This window comes from Anabas testudineus, chromosome 10, assembly GCF_900324465.2.
Source record: "Anabas testudineus chromosome 10, fAnaTes1.2, whole genome shotgun sequence".
NCBI classification, from domain to species: domain Eukaryota; kingdom Metazoa; phylum Chordata; class Actinopteri; order Anabantiformes; family Anabantidae; genus Anabas; species Anabas testudineus.
In genome coordinates, this window is record NC_046619.1 from 19,397,584 (window position 1) to 19,410,823 (window position 13,240).

The 13,240-nt window shown below is 37.5% G+C and overlaps 1 protein-coding gene across 1 annotated transcript in view; it reads left to right on the forward strand.

Moving 5' to 3' along the window:
* rxfp1 (relaxin family peptide receptor 1) overlaps positions 1-8,705 on the forward strand; it is a 46,658-nt gene extending 37,953 nt beyond the window's left edge. Inside the window, exons 9-18 of the mRNA XM_026358072.1 lie at positions 34-102; positions 223-294; positions 531-602; positions 1,985-2,056; positions 2,679-2,750; positions 3,224-3,295; positions 4,325-4,554; positions 6,546-6,956; positions 7,138-7,356; positions 8,269-8,705. Coding sequence (XP_026213857.1) covers positions 34-102; positions 223-294; positions 531-602; positions 1,985-2,056; positions 2,679-2,750; positions 3,224-3,295; positions 4,325-4,554; positions 6,546-6,956; positions 7,138-7,356; positions 8,269-8,696 — 1,717 coding nt within the window. The 3' untranslated portion in view covers positions 8,697-8,705. The remainder of the gene's footprint in view (positions 1-33; positions 103-222; positions 295-530; positions 603-1,984; positions 2,057-2,678; positions 2,751-3,223; positions 3,296-4,324; positions 4,555-6,545; positions 6,957-7,137; positions 7,357-8,268) is intronic.
* Positions 8,706-13,240: the final 4,535 nt, after the last annotated feature.

Consider the following 13,240-nt stretch of genomic DNA (forward strand, 5'->3'; position numbering starts at 1 on the left):
CGCCTTGCTACCACGTCTCTCTCTGATTGACAGGGTTTTGTTGAACAACTCTTTGTCAAAGCTGGATGACATCTGTCAAGAAATGCCAAGATTGAACTGGCTGTAAGTAGGATGTCAGGAAATCAAACCCTGTCTCATCTTGAAAAGTGACACATCTTTTGATGAACTTATTCCGGCTTGTGGGGGGTTGTGTCTCTACATTTTATAACATGTTTTTTGCAGGGATTTGGAGGGAAATCTTATAGAAACCATCGAAAATGTCTCCTTCTGCTCGTGCAGTATGTTGACAGTTCTGTGAGTATACATTTACATAATGTCATTGATAGCGAAGGAATAGTTTCTGCTTTTGAATTTTGACTTTCAGCTGAATTTCTGTGAGAGGCTTGAAAATCAATTTAGTCTTAGTTCCTTGGAATTTAATTTGCTGTCAGTCTCCAATGCATAAAATGAATGCTGGCAGTTCATTAACTGCGATTAAGAAGGTCAGAAAGTATCAATATGGGCCTTTTTGTGTCTGTGCCTTTCTCCAGGGTTTTACAGCGAAACAGGATCAGCCATATACATGAACAGGCTTTCTCCGTCCTCCAAAAGCTCGGAGAATTGTAAGTTCATTTTGTTTGATTGCACAAACAAATTACACGGGGTAAACATCACAACGTTCTGTGTGGTGCCACAAAGAAGCCGAAGTGATAGGAACTCAGGATGTGGATCATTTTGAAGATGTGTTCTGCATGATGACTTTAGAAATGCCAGAAGAGCAAGAGGAAATGAGAAGAACAGCAAACAGTACATTAAATGCACTGCTGTGACAAATGTTTTCAAACCTTTCCTCCCATAATCCCATTTCCGAATCATTTTCTGTTTTTACTCTTTTCAATGAAGGAGTAAAACCAACAATTAATCTCCTCTGCTCCCTTTAGTTCGTGTCATGTTGTAGGATTGTTACAGTAGCGGTGTGCAGAACGTTCAGCTTGTCATGCATGCTCGCTTTATTAGAGAGCAGTGCAGCGTTTTGTTGTTACTTCAACGGACACTGCTCCTTTTCTCTACTCTTGACTTCACCAACTCACAAACACAGAGGACATGCCCGTAGATCTTTACTTTTGACCTTTGATGTTGTTGTTGTCACACTCTTGAGAGTTGCACAGTGTGCTCTCGCTGTGATCATTTCAGATCAGAGTACCCTGTCTCTGTTTCTTTCATTTTTATGAGCCATACGTGGCTGAGAGAATTCTTCAGTATTAAACATTTTTGTAGCTGTTAAAAGCCTCGTGAGTCTTAAGAACTCTTCTTCTAAAGTTTTACCCTTTTTTATTGATTTCCCTTTTTTTTTTTTGCCTCGGTGGATATTTGAAAGACAGGATGAAAATAACTAAAATATAAAAAAACATCAGTTTGTATTGCAGTGGCTCGGATACTTTATCTATACTGTGAATACTAAAGAGTCTTTCTTTCTTATGGAATGACAAAGAGACACATGTATGTGTAATGTCATGTAGTTTAATTAACAAATGTTTGTGTTACTTACCATTGATACACGTTCCTTTAATGCCACAAACACACTAATTTCAGTCAACAACAATGCAGCAAATCTACATCTCCAGATATGATTCTACTGTCGTGTTGCTGTTTTACTGGTGAACTAATATTAAATCATTAACAAGCTCCAGTTTCCCTCAAAACATCAACACATGTACAGTCACAGCTGAATGTTTGAAGTTCATACACAGGCTTTTAGGACTAATGAAAACCCTGGGAGCTTCAAAAAGGTTAATGACATTATCAAATTTAGAGGCCTGTTTTTCTTTCTCGGTGTGTTCACTGTTACGCCATCTCCCCCCTTTATGTTCCAAGGGTTAGAGAGGCTGGATGTTTCCGCTTTCTAAAGATCTGTGCGCGTCTGTCAGATACTGTGTTGTACATCAATATTTGCTTGTTGTTTTGTGTTTTTGTGGAACTGATGTGGATTTGTCTCGGCGCACAGGGATCTCTCCAACAACAGACTGGTGGCGATCCCTCCAAATCTTTTTGTCTTACTGGGGGATTTGCTCCAACTGTGAGTTCTATTTACACAAGCACACATGGATATAAAGTTCTGTACTCAGCCATACCTATTCTATAAATAGTTAATAGGGTTTATCTTTTGATGCTTTCAGGGAATTGCAATAGAGTCATCAGTGCTGATCATTTTGTAAGAATGAGATGAAGCATTTCAGGCTTTTGCAAAGAGAAATTCAGGGAAATAAGCAGATCGGGAAACCTCTTTCCTAGGCTTTGGGTGAACTTTCATTAGGGTCTACTACATTAAGCTGTGATGCTGGATGTTTGACTGATTTGTAAAGTGCATTGATTCATTAAATATGACACCCTGTGTTTCACCAGCTGAATGTATTTGAAGTGTGAAGTATTAGCAGTAACTTTACAGTAAAGCCACGATACAGTGCAAAACAAGCAAACGGTGGCACAAATTGCACTGGATTACATCATTTTCTTCTATTTCATTCTTGAATCAATACAGAAAAGGTGGACTCCAGTACTACAAAACAAAAACTACTATACAGTATAGAGACAAAATTACTGATGCTGAAATTGGATATTATGTAAAGATTTTAAAATGGCTTTACAATGTTAAATATTTAATATTTTTATTATTAAAAAATGTCTTGTCTTATTTTTAGAAATATATCATACAACCCCATTGTGGAGCTTCAAGTCGATCACTTTGACAAGTTGTTTAAGCTGAAGTCGTTGTAAGTATGCTTTGCTGTGACGCCTACAACAAATGAACACCTCGGTGTTGCACGTCTAACAACTGGTCCTGTTTTGTGTTACAAATAAAAACATGGTATGTAAAGACCCTAGATAATGAAATGAATGATAAAAGATGCTGAAATCTCGAGGGAGGTTGTTATTTCTGCTGTCCTGTTTAGTGAGAGGACTGGAGACATGGGTTTTATGTGTTATTTGGATAATGAGCTGTTTCTTTTGAAACACATTCATGAGTTCATGCAGAGATCAAAATCTGTATGGACAATTGAAATGTATTTGGGCTTTTAAAAACGTTTATCATTTAGTCTGTGAAAAGGCTGTTTGAGAAGAGAAGTCTTTCATAAAAAGAGTATGTGAGTGTGTGTTTGAACACATGTGTAACTGAGTAGAAGTATAAATCAATAAACTGTAATGTGTTTATGTGTAAGCACTAATATGTCTTTATATTCCATAGGAGCATAGAGGGGATAGAAATTGCAAACATTCAGCGGCGGATGTTTGAACCCCTCAAATACTTGACTCACATGTAAGTTCTCCATTGTCATGCTCTCTGTGTGGACTGTCTTGTAGATGGTAGACCTTTCACACGTTTTTGTAACTGTGAGTTTCAACATTCGACATTATCGAAATTGTCAGGCTTCTCTTCCAACTGGAGATGATAAAGTCAGGCTTAGTGTAATCCATTTACTCTTTGGGTAAACCAGCTTGAAACCCATGCAGCTACTGGAGAGCTCTCAACAGAGAGAAAATAAGTTCTTTTTCAGCTCTGAATTAAATTGCAACAGCTCTTCAGGGGTTTCTATTCAAGTTCCAGTAAGATGCAGTTAAATTGACACAACAAAAACCATCTTTCTTTTTAACTGCTCTGTACACAAACGTGCTAGTGTGTCCCTTACCCTGGAGAATACGCAGATATCGTCAGGTAGAAAGTAGTTCTATGAGAAGTGGATTAACCAGAGAATCTTGACTAATATTTTCAAAAAGAGATGTTGAGTTTTTCAGTTGCTACACTGAAATATCTCTTCAGCTTTAGGATGGATTGTCATGAGGTTTGTAGAATGATTCATTCTCCCGAGAGGATGCAGTGTTTCCCACACATAGATTGAACTATGTGTGGGCGGGTATTTTTGGCCACACGTTACGTCCGTGAGAACATGACTCTAGGTTACTGGTTTGCTGCTTAAAATATCAACAGTCACTAACTAACAATAATTCCACTGTTTAAAATGATGACAGGACAAACACGGTTTGATTTCCACAAGTTGGGCTTCAATACAACTGCTGTATGTAGACAAAGGTTGTGTATAGAAGCAGGAGGTATCACTCTGTAGTACAGGTGTGTTGTCTCTGTAATCTAGTTCATCAACATTCATATTGTGTCAATGAATCAAGACCAGTTTTAGTTCAGCATCAGGACCTTCAGTGTTTAAAGTTAGCAGTTGTTAGAAAACATGCAAAGACAAATTGAATCCCATGTTCAATGCATTGTTATAAAACCCCCAAATCTCATAGCTGTACATAAATAATAAACTCATGTTTACATCTGTTATTACAGCTACTTCAAGAAGTTCCAGTACTGTGGCTACGCTCCTCATGTGCGCAGCTGCAAGCCCAACACGGATGGCATCTCGTCCTTTGAAGACTTACTGGCCAACATCGTTCTGAGGGTCTTTGTCTGGGTGGTGTCTGCCACCACCTGCTTCGGCAACATCTTTGTCATCTGCATGCGCTCATACATCCGCTCAGAGAACAAACTCCACGCCATGTGCATCATTTCTCTCTGTTGTAAGTAGCACTGGATGGTGCCACATCAGTTACGGTACATACAAGTGTTATCATCATTATAGTATAATATATTCTGTGGGTCATACAGAATATTTACTGTAGTGTGTACATTTACCACTTTGTTATGTTTATAGCCCTGACCTTTAGAGTTTATTCTAACTACTTTACATAAGCAAAGAAAAACACTCTACTATGACAAACTCAAACACCCACCTTCTTTCCTTCCTCCCAACCACCAGTAAGCAGTGAACATATGGATAAAATCCATTACAACCAAAATAACTAACATGCACAGATAACAGTAGACAGGAAATAAAAGTGCAGCAGGGAAACACGAAGAGTGGAAATGACTAATTGTGCAAAACAGAAAGGTGCAGGTTCCGTGCTCCTGAAATAAACGGGCAGTGGGAAATGTGAAATTAGTTTGCCGTTTCCTCAACACTGCTTTCATATTACACACACTGTTAGACACTGTCATTATTATGACTAAATGTAAAAATAATAATAATAATCTGCCAACTGAATTAAAATATTCACATACTCAGCTAACTACTCAAGGATAACAGTTCAGTCAAATCTGTGGTTGATTCAATAATTGCATTTTCAATTACACATCTAGATAACAGAGAAGATACTTCACATATTTGAGTCAATGCAGTACTTTAATGTATTTTTTTCTAATGTACAGAATTGAATATGACTTAAACGTATGTATGGTTTTTGAGTGTAGCTCATTTTCTACTGCTTAGATGATGTCATTCAGATAAGAGATGTTTGTGTTTCGAAATAATTATATTTACGCTGATTTGATATAAAATTGACTATTTTATATGTTGTTGGAAAGCATATAAAAAATAAAGTTAGTTAGTTAACAGGTTTTTGTTATCAAGGGAGATTATAATTAAAACATCTGTATACTCGTAGTTACATTGCATGTCTTAAAATTAAATATAAAGGATCCTATTTGGACTTATTACAAATGTCAGAGCTGCTTAAATCAAACAATATGCAAAGATTAATTGTATTTTATAGCAGATATCTGCTCTCTTTGCTGCTACATTCAGTGCCATTCAGTGGATAGCAGTTGTTATTCATTATCTCGCTTTAGCGCTCCCTTAATACGTCGACCTTTAACGGTTTATCACTAGAATGTCAGTAGGGACTGTTTTCTGTAGTACACCAACTTCTGGTGCCTGACACCAGATAAAGACAGAACCTAAGGTAATTAACACATGAGTCTAGATAGTCTTCATTCTTTACCTCAGTTGAACAACAATGGATTAAATATGCAAGTAGGACGTGTCTATGTATTGTTTTTAATCCTGTTATTAAAGGAGTGGAACTGAGTTGAGCTTGGAGAGAAGGGAGGAGCCTTTCAAACAGCTTTTCTACTAGTTATTCTTAGAACATGTTTTTTAGTATACACACAACTGGGCTCGAGGTTCCCTGTATATTTTCTGCACTATCTTCAGAGGCAGGCTCCAAACGCATACATACTGTGTATTTGGTAAAAACTGAAGGCACAGTGTTAGGAGTGAGTGACCTGCAGAGTCATGAAATCTTTTTCCAGAGACAGTTCTGGGACAGTTAATTATGACTGCACAGCTGTGGACGATGCAAGCAAATAGTCATTTTGCATCTGTTTCTGTTTGAAGGGGAAAACTGTTTTATTATATTTAACCAAGGTTAATGCTGAGACTAGCATTAACATTCAGTTTTGCCCAGGGTGCCAAAATGTCCAGAACTGGCCCTTCCTATCTTAGAGAGGACTCTGAGACCAGTCGAATCAGCAGGGCCAGCTTTAATCTTTACTTTTATTCTACTGTGAAAGTAAACGTATACATATTTAGAATAGTTTAATGCATATCTAAAAAAACATTTACAATTGCAAAAGCTGCTAAACATGCAAAAATGCCATGTTAAGTAGCATTTAGAGATACAGTAGAGATACAGTATGTGTAAGCATTCATCCAGGTGTTCCTATATTGCAGGTGCAGATGGGCTGATGGGAATCTACCTCTTCATGATTGGCGCGTATGACTTGAAGTTTCGAGGCGAGTACAACCGGCACGCTCAGGCCTGGATGGACAGCAGTCAGTGTCAGGTCATCGGCTCTTTGGCCATGCTGTCCACTGAAGTTTCTGTCCTGCTCCTCACTTATCTCACTCTGGAGAAATACATCTGCATCGTCTACCCTTTTCAATACCTAACGCCTGGGTGGCGACGAACTGTCACCATCCTCCTTGGTATTTGGGTGTTTGGTTTTATTATTGCCTTCCTGCCACTGGTCTGCAAGGGGCTATTTCGCAACTTCTATGGGACCAATGGCGTTTGCTTCCCACTGCATTCAGAGCAGCCTGAGACGCTATGGGCCCATGTTTACTCCATCGTCATTTTTCTGGGTGGGCATTTGTACTGTCACGTCCTTTTACATTTTTACTCACCTGCTTTCTAACACTAATTGTAAATGTGCTACATCACATTATGGAGGCGATGTCTTTGTACATGTGGATTCAAAACATGACTAGAAATACTCATTCACTGTAAGGTCAGTCCAGAAACTAACAAAATATCTCTCTTTAGGTCTGAACCTGGTGGCATTTCTCATCATTGTTCTATCGTATGCAAGCATGTTCTATAACATCCAGAGAACAGGCACTCAGACCACAAAATACAGCAACCACATCAAGAAGGAGGTGACCATCGCCAAAAGGTTCTTCTCCATCGTCATTACTGACTCCCTTTGCTGGATCCCCATTTTCATCCTCAAGATCCTGTCACTGCTGCAGGTGGAGATTCCCGGTATAGTAGAAGTGCTATAACCATTTAAAGGAATATTCCATAGAAAGTCCATTTTAAGTATCAGATACTCCGCTTTAGGAGGCTTGAAATGCAGACCTAATCACTTTCCAGTCTATTCTTTCACTGATTGATGGTTACATTAGTTCTCATACATGCACGACTAGAGTACATTGGTCCTGTCACACTGGTTACCTGTTTGTTCTAGAACTGAGTCTTTGTTTGATTTTACTTTTATAGCTCTTCGTGGCCAGGCTGCTCATTCCACTCTCCAGAAACTGCGTAATGAGCTTTAGTTCTTTCTTTAAACTCCTCTTAACTCCCACTTCTTTTGTCTAATGCTGTTTGAAATCATTATACACATAACCCATATCATCATTACTATTCCAGTGACTACTCATAGCAGAAAGTGCCTATAGAAATTTCTGAAAGCACTTTTATAACATTATCTTCATGTTCTAAACAATCACTGCTCTGCTAATAACTTGTTAAAGTGGGTACTTCTTGCCAGAGTTCCAGGACATGATACTGTATATTTAATATGCATTTTATAGGCAGGGATATAGATTACAGTTGATTGTTTGTTCTCCAACAGGTAGAGGTTTTTTATGGGATATTCTTTGAAATATTCAATTTACTGTGATTTATTTTCAAGTTCACTAAGGTCTGCTAAAGAGCTTTTCAGAGGTCCTAAAGGGCCCTTGTTACACGTAGAGAGCATTTAACACCTTACTGAACTTGACATTGTTGACTTTTATTGTTGTGCAGAACCCATCGTATAAATATCCTGCTGAGCTGTGGCTCCTTAATTATGCCCTCTGTTGAGAAACAAATGATTTTCTTTGGAAAAAAGGCCCCCAACACAAAGCTCTGTTGCTTTATTTCCTTCTCTGTCTTTCTTTGCTCCACCGACAGGCACCATCAGCTCCTGGGTGGTCATATTTATTCTCCCCATCAACAGCGCTCTTAATCCCATCCTTTACACGCTGACCACGCGGCCTTTCAAAGAGACCATTCTGCAGGTGTGGGCTAACTACAGGCAGAAGAGGCCGCTGCTCAGCGGTCAGCCAGCTCATCCTCCATCGCTCACCTGGCAAGAAATGTGGCCCTTGCAAGAGAACAGCCACGGCCTCGCCCCGGGGCACCCTCTGGAAACAACAGCCACGCTGGCCAAGCTCACCCCTGTGGAAAATACCAACGATAGATACAATGACATTACTGCGTGCACTCAGCAACCGAAGCAACATACAGTGCTGTCAGTACGCTCGCAGCAACAGACAGTGTCTGACACACTCACACACAACCACACATACACACAGACAGATGAAGAAACAAACAAATAAACAGGAATCTGTTCAAAATGTTGTTAAAGTGTCACCTTAACCAATTAAATGTGATTCAGGTTCATTTATCTCAGCAATTCATAAAAGGACAGTTCACGATTTGTTCTCCGATTTCTCTTTGTGGTTGAAAGTCATAAGTATTCATTAGTGTTTTTGATTTTATTTTATTGGGTATTTAAAATTCCCACAGTGTGCATGCTTTGCCCAAGCAGCAGCCTTCACGGCAGAAGGGTGAAGTCAGTGCAGAAATCCCTTTTATGGCAGTCGAGTCCCCCTAATGAAGACTACATGCTGGGTCCAAACAAATCTCTTATCAATACAGAACAGAAGGCCTGCTCCACTTATGGTGTGGCTCGTGTTCCACTGGCTTTCATTGCTCAGTTTAATTTCTCACAGAAGGATTCTTTCATCATTTCTTTTAAAAGCTAAAACATGATACAGGAGAAATCTGTTCTGAGCAGAACATTCATTTACTACGATACTGGCACGTCAAATTTGAAAAAGTTTTTGAACACTAATGAGAGGCCAAATACTGTATTTTGTTTAAAGCGAAAGCTTCCTTTTAGTCACAGTAGTCTAAAATGGTTAGACGGTACAGAATATATTTTATTTTCGTTAGAATAAATGGTTATTGGTTAAAAACATGTCTTGTTATGGTTGAGATTAATGTAGTGAAGACACCACGACTTCAGGTCTCACACAATAATAATCTCTCATTAATTTTTACATGACATTATGAGAAAGCAGTGGAGCCTGTTGTCAATAATATTTATTTTTTTAATCTATATTGAAGTTTTTTTTTTTTTTGTCCTCTGCTCCATTGATTGAATTTTCTTGGACAAAAATACATAAAGATAACTTGAACGTAAATTGCTGACATGTAAATCCATGTCCATAGCTTTCTAGAGTCTTTTCTTCTTTTCCCCTGGTTCATTCATTTCTTCACTATTTGACAACACTGACAACAGCTCAGAGTCATATTACATCAGCCACAGGTAACTCAGTGTTACATCAGCTGTGGGTGGCTCATTTGAATTGACTCCAATTACCAGTGAATGAGGCTCATCAATTTGTATTTTCCCTCCATTAAAACTGAGCAGGCACTGTGCATTTCTATTACTCGTGTATGTCGTGTTATCAGTGTGCCTTTTAATTGGCTTTTCTTCATGTCCAAAACCTGCACCTTTTATGCACGTATCAGTTGACCAGCCACAATGGGATGCTGACATTATAGAAGCACTGAATGCCCAGAATATGGACACATCGTTCTCAACAAATACCAGAACAGGGAACTTTACATAAAAACCAAAAGATGCAGAGTGTTATGTGTCTCTTAAACCATGGGTACAATTTAGTCCCTGCTGTTGTAGCAGCTTTCATTGATTTCTGTGGCAGCACTCAGCAAAGTTAATCTGAGTGGACATGGCAAGTCTCCTGTGTAGCACCATAATTACCCTCTTATGTCTTCTTCAGTTTCTGTGATTTAAGCTCTGATGATAGAATAGTGGTAACATGACTATATTCCATTATGATACCAGTGTTTTTTTATTTGTTTTGACTGAAATCTCATTAGGCACTGATCAGAATGGCTAATTATCTTTTAATTATTTAGTCTTTGTCCTCAAATGCTGGCTGAGCCAAACTACTGTGGGTACCAAAAATGACAGCTGTCTCAGGTAAATGATATAAAATATACTTGCTGCTACTGGCACATGACAAATTCCAATTAGATACAAGAGGGTTCAGTAGGCTCCCTGCAGCAGGATCCAGTGTTGTTCTGCATATATAAAAACTGAAATGTCAACAAGAAATGTGACTGTGTGCCTCTCATTAAAAGAAAAAGTGGCATATGCTGAAAATAATTGGGGAATGATAAACTGCATTCATTTTTGTTTAAATGGGAATGTTTTCTTACCATGTTGTATTTGCATTATTCTTGTGCCTGCCCTGCTGAAATGATATTCATATTCATGAACCAGTTAACGCAGACACAGTTATTTACTTGGCAAAACATTTGATGAGGGAAACGATATCAAAGTATTGGTAACACTTTTAGATTGTAAATCAGCAAACTCTGTGGGTGTTCTGTTTGTTTAATGACTACTGTTTCTAGAATGACATTATGATTATAATAATGAAAACCCTAATACTAATATGATTAAAGAGTTTCTAGAAAAAAAGGAAATCTGTTGCTAATTCTTCTGATTGCCATGATGAGGATTTGCTGGACTACAAAGAATGTAGCATGCATATGAACACATTAAGTTTTCCTTTGAGGCAACAAGAATCATTCTTAATAAATATATACATGATGCGCTAATGCTGTCGTTTATGCAGCGATGAAACTAAGACATTAAATTTTCATAGATTTTACTGCCATCACGTCACAGTAGTGATTCAGACATTTGTTGTTGCAGTTTCTAATGAAGAGTTGCTCTGTTTGTGTGAAAAACTCATTTTAGAACAGCGTGTTTCATGTTTCCAACAGCAGGAGACCGCACTTTTTTAATAATAAACAGAGTAATGAGCAAAGACAAAAAAAAAACAGAGGCCCAAATCACAGCAGCAGAATTACAGAACAGTTTGCCCCACCTGCAGGCAAATGCTACGACCGATGTATTTCTTTTTCAGTTTTGATTTTAGGTTTGTATCAACTATTCAGTTTGTGATACACTAGCATGTTAGCTCACTGATGTTAGTATTTTGCTAAACGTTGCTGTGCCAGAGCTTTGCAGGCCTTGTGTAGGTTCTACCATAAATATTCACATTTTTAAATCGTATACCTACGTATTAGCATAATAACAATTAAATAATAAATTACATTATAATTTAAAAAAAACTAAAATACATTGAACATGCACAGCATAGAGAACAAGTGTCCCACCTGACCTCCAGCAACATTGCCAAAACTTCTGCCACCTTTTTGCCACGCTATGTAATTGCTTTTAGATCCCCCACTGTGGGTGGTGCTCAACAAACTTTTCCTGAAAAGGGAAGGTTTATACACCATATATTAACCATTGGAGAATAGTGTGAAACAGTGATACTACAAATGCAAAATCTGAAATGTGTATCACCTGCAAAGCAGCAGTTGTTTTCTACATAATAATTAATATTATTTTTATCCCCTTGGGGAAATTCTTGTGGACAGGCAGCTGCTTTTAAGTGCCAAGGGTTCCGGGTTCAGTGTCTACTAAGAACTTCAGAAAGCAAATCAACAAGCACATATATGTTGCTAGTTTGAACTCATTGTTAACGGTACTGTACATTCAATCTACTTGCATCATGCCTTTTTCACATCACTGTCCAAACCTATGATTCATCCTAACAAGTGTTTCATTTTTTCTTCTTCTGCATTTTCTCCATCTAAACTGTGTTTTTGTTTTTGCTATTCTAGCATCATGTTGAATGTAATGCAAGACATAATTCAAATATATTAAACAGAGGATGTATTTAATTTGGGCAGGTATAAGCTGATATAAAGTAAAGTGGGTTGTAGCTTTATAGGCAGTCATTTATTTATTTTTTAATAATAAATCTCATCTAGAAATACCCCAGCTGGTCTGGTGGCTTAAACTTGGACTCAACTTCACCTCAACAACCACTACAGCACACCACACATTTTTTGTCTCCGTGTACAATTTGTCTGTACCTGTATACAGATGTTTGTAGAGTAATTATAACTCTTCTTGTTTTGTTCACTAAAGTCCTAAAGAACTTTTTCAGACATTATAAATACATGAATTTATAGCAGACATCCTGTAAAACAGAGACTACATTGATTATTTTAACAATAATTTGTGAATACCTTGTATTTGACAGTATGTGTTTATGTTCCGATTCACATACCTGCTGAAAATACAGAGGCGCCAGCAGCATATTGATGGGAACATTGGTTTTTAAACTTGTGTCGTCAGTTAATTTGTTGTATTGACCTGTGCTGTACAATAAAATTACATGTGAAGGTTGCTTTTGTATTTTTCTTTCTTTAGTGAAATTGGCTTTGGCACTTATTATAACTTGTAGCCGAAAGTATAAAGCAGCATAAAGTTTAATTATTTATCCTTAGAATTGTACAGACGTACAGTATGTAAGAGATAAAAAGAAAATATTTTGCTGTCATAACATTTTTAGAAGACCCCCTATGGGTGAATTCTAATTAGAGACAGAATACATTTTGTTTAAAGTGGGAGTATGAAGTCATGTGCACATATAGTATTTAGGCAGCAGTATTTAGTGGTATTTCTACTTGAATATTTTTCACTAATTCACACTTCAACTTCGTAATAACATCACTACAATACAGAAGCAGTTATTGTACTTTTACTGTTCCATTTATTGAGTCATTTTTCAGAATGAGATTACTAATATGAAACACAGTATAATGAGAAGAGGTTATAAATCACCTTTTTAATTCTTAGAGTCAGAATATATAATCATCAAAGCCATGTATAAGGTTTATTGGAGTGCACATTAATAAAATCAATAATTATGGTCCAATAACATCATATTTTAATTTAAATAGAAACAGTGAAAAATCTTCA